The sequence below is a fragment of the Triticum urartu genome, chromosome 7, assembly GCF_003073215.2.
Source record: "Triticum urartu cultivar G1812 chromosome 7, Tu2.1, whole genome shotgun sequence".
In the NCBI taxonomy this organism is placed as follows: Eukaryota; Viridiplantae; Streptophyta; class Magnoliopsida; order Poales; family Poaceae; genus Triticum; species Triticum urartu.
The window spans coordinates 454,110,370-454,113,371 of record NC_053028.1 but is presented as its reverse complement, the minus strand read 5'-3'; the positions used below and the strand labels follow the sequence as shown (position 1 = coordinate 454,113,371).

At 46.8% G+C, this 3,002-nt stretch overlaps 1 protein-coding gene across 1 annotated transcript; it reads left to right on the top strand.

Moving 5' to 3' along the window:
* The first annotated feature begins 363 nt into the window (after nucleotides 1-363).
* LOC125523680 lies at nucleotides 364-2,594 on the top strand. Its single transcript, XM_048688740.1, has 2 exons — nucleotides 364-613; nucleotides 2,068-2,594. Exons 1-2 carry the CDS (start codon nucleotides 526-528, stop codon nucleotides 2,247-2,249), a joined length of 270 nt encoding a protein of 89 aa, XP_048544697.1. The 5' UTR covers nucleotides 364-525; the 3' UTR covers nucleotides 2,250-2,594.
* The last annotated feature ends 408 nt before the right edge of the window (nucleotides 2,595-3,002 follow it).

The window sequence follows — 3,002 nt, the reverse complement described above, 5'->3', positions numbered from 1 at the left end:
AGGAGAGAGCAAAATATGTAGTAGATCGTCTGACATCGCATAGTCGGACCGAGCGCATCACTGCGGTGTGCTCCATACATGCCGGCATGACCCCATGCATCGAGGATTTAGTGCGCCGCGATTGTATAAGCCTATAATTTCGAAATAAAACTAATCAAACGGCTGATCCGCATCCGCTTGCGGGATTAACCGGATAACGCCTAGCGAGGGCCATTAAAAGTAGATTTCGCGATTAATCCCTGCCACGCAAATCAGATCTGCCACGTAGGCGGCAACCGCGTGTACCCAGGAACCCGGCGTGCGCATAGCTCACACGCAAACGAACCAGCAAAAGAAGAAAAAAAAGGGGAGCCAACGCTCCAAGCCGCCTCCTCCGCGAGGGGATAAAAGCCGCCCCGTCCCGGCGTCACGCGCACAGAGCAGAGAAGAACGGCCACTTAGCAGTAGCCAAGCCACCCACGACCACGCCGACGCCGACGCCGACGGAACCGCCACTGCAAAACTGCCAGAACGTCCGCAGCGCCGATGGCGTGTTGGCGGAAGAAGGTCGTGTTCCGGGCGCGCCGTGCGTGGGCCGCCGTCTCCGGCCGCCTCCTCCGCGGCAGCAAGTCCGGTCAGTCTCCCTCCCCGCACCCCTCTCCAACTCAACCACTGTCCAGGCGTATGTTCGTCTAGAAAAAAACGGTGATGATTTCCGGTTGGTTTCTTGATTGGAAGCGCTAGATGGCCAAGATTTTCTCTCCATTTTGCTTCCTTCGGTGTTCCTGAAATGAAAGAATAAACAGATGAAATGTGGGTCTGGAAAAACGCAGGTCATTGGTCCTGCCTTTTAGAGGTGTTGGGACGTCTAGATGCATGTTTGGCAGCAAATTTCGATTTCACGGGAATGATTGATTTCTTGGGCCCCTTAATTTGTTCGTCGCTAGGAAAGTTGTTTTTCTTTCTCTCTTAGTAACGATATGTGTTGGCTATTCCTTATTTGCTTCTTCGCCTAAAGGGATACAAAGAGAAAAAATATGAGAAATTTCTGCACTCAGAAGAAAATCAAAATTTGTTTATCTGCCTTTCTTTTTAGAGGAAAATTTGTTTATCTGTCGGTACAAAGATCTGGTGGGCAGAAGTACAATACAGTCCAGATTTACGACTATACAGAAAAACATGACAATTTACCTGTAATTCTACATTTTCACTTCTTTCTGTAAGCTGGTTTGTTCGTCTTTATACTGCACCAAACATCATTTTGAATAGATTGTGATGTGAACAAGGTGCGATATGGATTGTCGAGGGGAAGAGGCCGAAAGTTCAGCCCGTCTGTTATTAGAAGAAAATCGGTAAATAGGTCCCCAACATACAGACCAAAGAACATGAGATAATGCTTGTATTGCTAGGTAGTACTATTATCTCCGGAATTAAGTGCAGTAAATTCGATCTCTGGGGTCTCGTTGTGTAGCCGCGGCAGTAGTACTAACATTTACTACTGCAAGATCTCGATTTCAATATAGCGTGCTGTGATGAGCTACGCATGGCATGATTTGCAGGATTCTAGCTTAAATTCGTGTGGGATTCGTGGAGGCTTTCTGTGTTTCAAACCATAGGATTTTGCAAGAATTTCACATGAAGCACATACACGTTGGAAAATTCGTATGCTCCAAACACCAAGGGGCCTCATTGATCATCCATCAGATTTTTCCTTTTTGCAATCTTTAGGACCACTCAGATCGATCTCTCATACCTTGTACGGATTTCCTGCTGGACCAGTAGGCCTTTTCCATCTCTTATGGCCTTATGGGAGAGGCCTCCTATTTGTCTCTGTCCGTCCATTTGGTTGGATTGAAGTAAATTGTGGTGACTTTTCATCAGTAGGGATGGAGCAGAAGCTCCTGTTGCTATCAGCCTAGATAGCAATACATACTTTTGTATAGCATTGTTTGATTGAAACTGAGACGTCAATGTACCTTGTGTTAGAGATGATTTTTTTACAAGAACACGTCTGAAACTTTTCTCAAAAGAAGAGAAAAGTAAAGTAAAAAAGCTTATCTGAAACTGAATCTGCGCACTGTGATGCAGGCAGCGGCGGGATACTGAAGCTCCACGAGGACGTGCAGACCTGCGGGGACCAGGACGTGCAGGTCATGTTCGACATGCTCACCTCTGAGCTGGAGGCGGCGCACGCCCGCAACCGCAAGCAGCCTCCATCGCCCCCGCCGGCGGCATGGTCCAGCCGCTTGTCGTTGTCCTCCTCCGCCTGACCGAGGACAGCACAGTAGAGAAGAAGACCATTCGTTGCAGTGCATGGCACTCACGAAGAACGTCACCATGTTAGTTTTACAAGTTACTGCCTGTGCATCAGGCGTCCATCCCCCTGCTCTTCTTCTACCCGGCCAAAGAGCGAAAGACCGCCCTGTTGATGGTGTGTAAATAGAGGCGGTGTATGAAGTTTTTGCCGGCCGGGAGGAAGAGGGAGGCAAGAGGGGTTTCATTTCTATTGCTGTCATTTTCTTGTCAGATTTTGCGCGGTTTTCACATGTTGTGCGTGCGTTTGGAAGAAATCGAGACTTGTTTGTTCGCATAATGTCATTTTCTTGTCATTTTCACCTCTTTTGCACAAGGCTTCGTTTATCTGTATATAAAGAGAAAGAGAGTGGAGTTGCGAACGTCAGGAAAAAAAATCTGTAGAAAGCTTATAAACCTCCATGTTTGTAGTATTATTGGCCATGTATGGAAATATTTCTCCTATGAAACTACTGGTACCGATCTATGTTTCACTCGCAACTACAAGATTATAGAGGTAATTGTGAGAGCTACACTTTTTTTGACGGGGAAACGCAGTAAGCAATGAGCTGTCGACGCCTTTGCCATCCTTCGGTATGTCATTTGCTTCCCTTTCCTCCTTCTGTATGTTGCAGAAGCGATACGTTGAGTTTTAGATTGACCCAGTCCGGACCCACAAACTTGCGGTTGGTTTTTTTAAAACATACTAACTTTATTCAATCGAAATAACT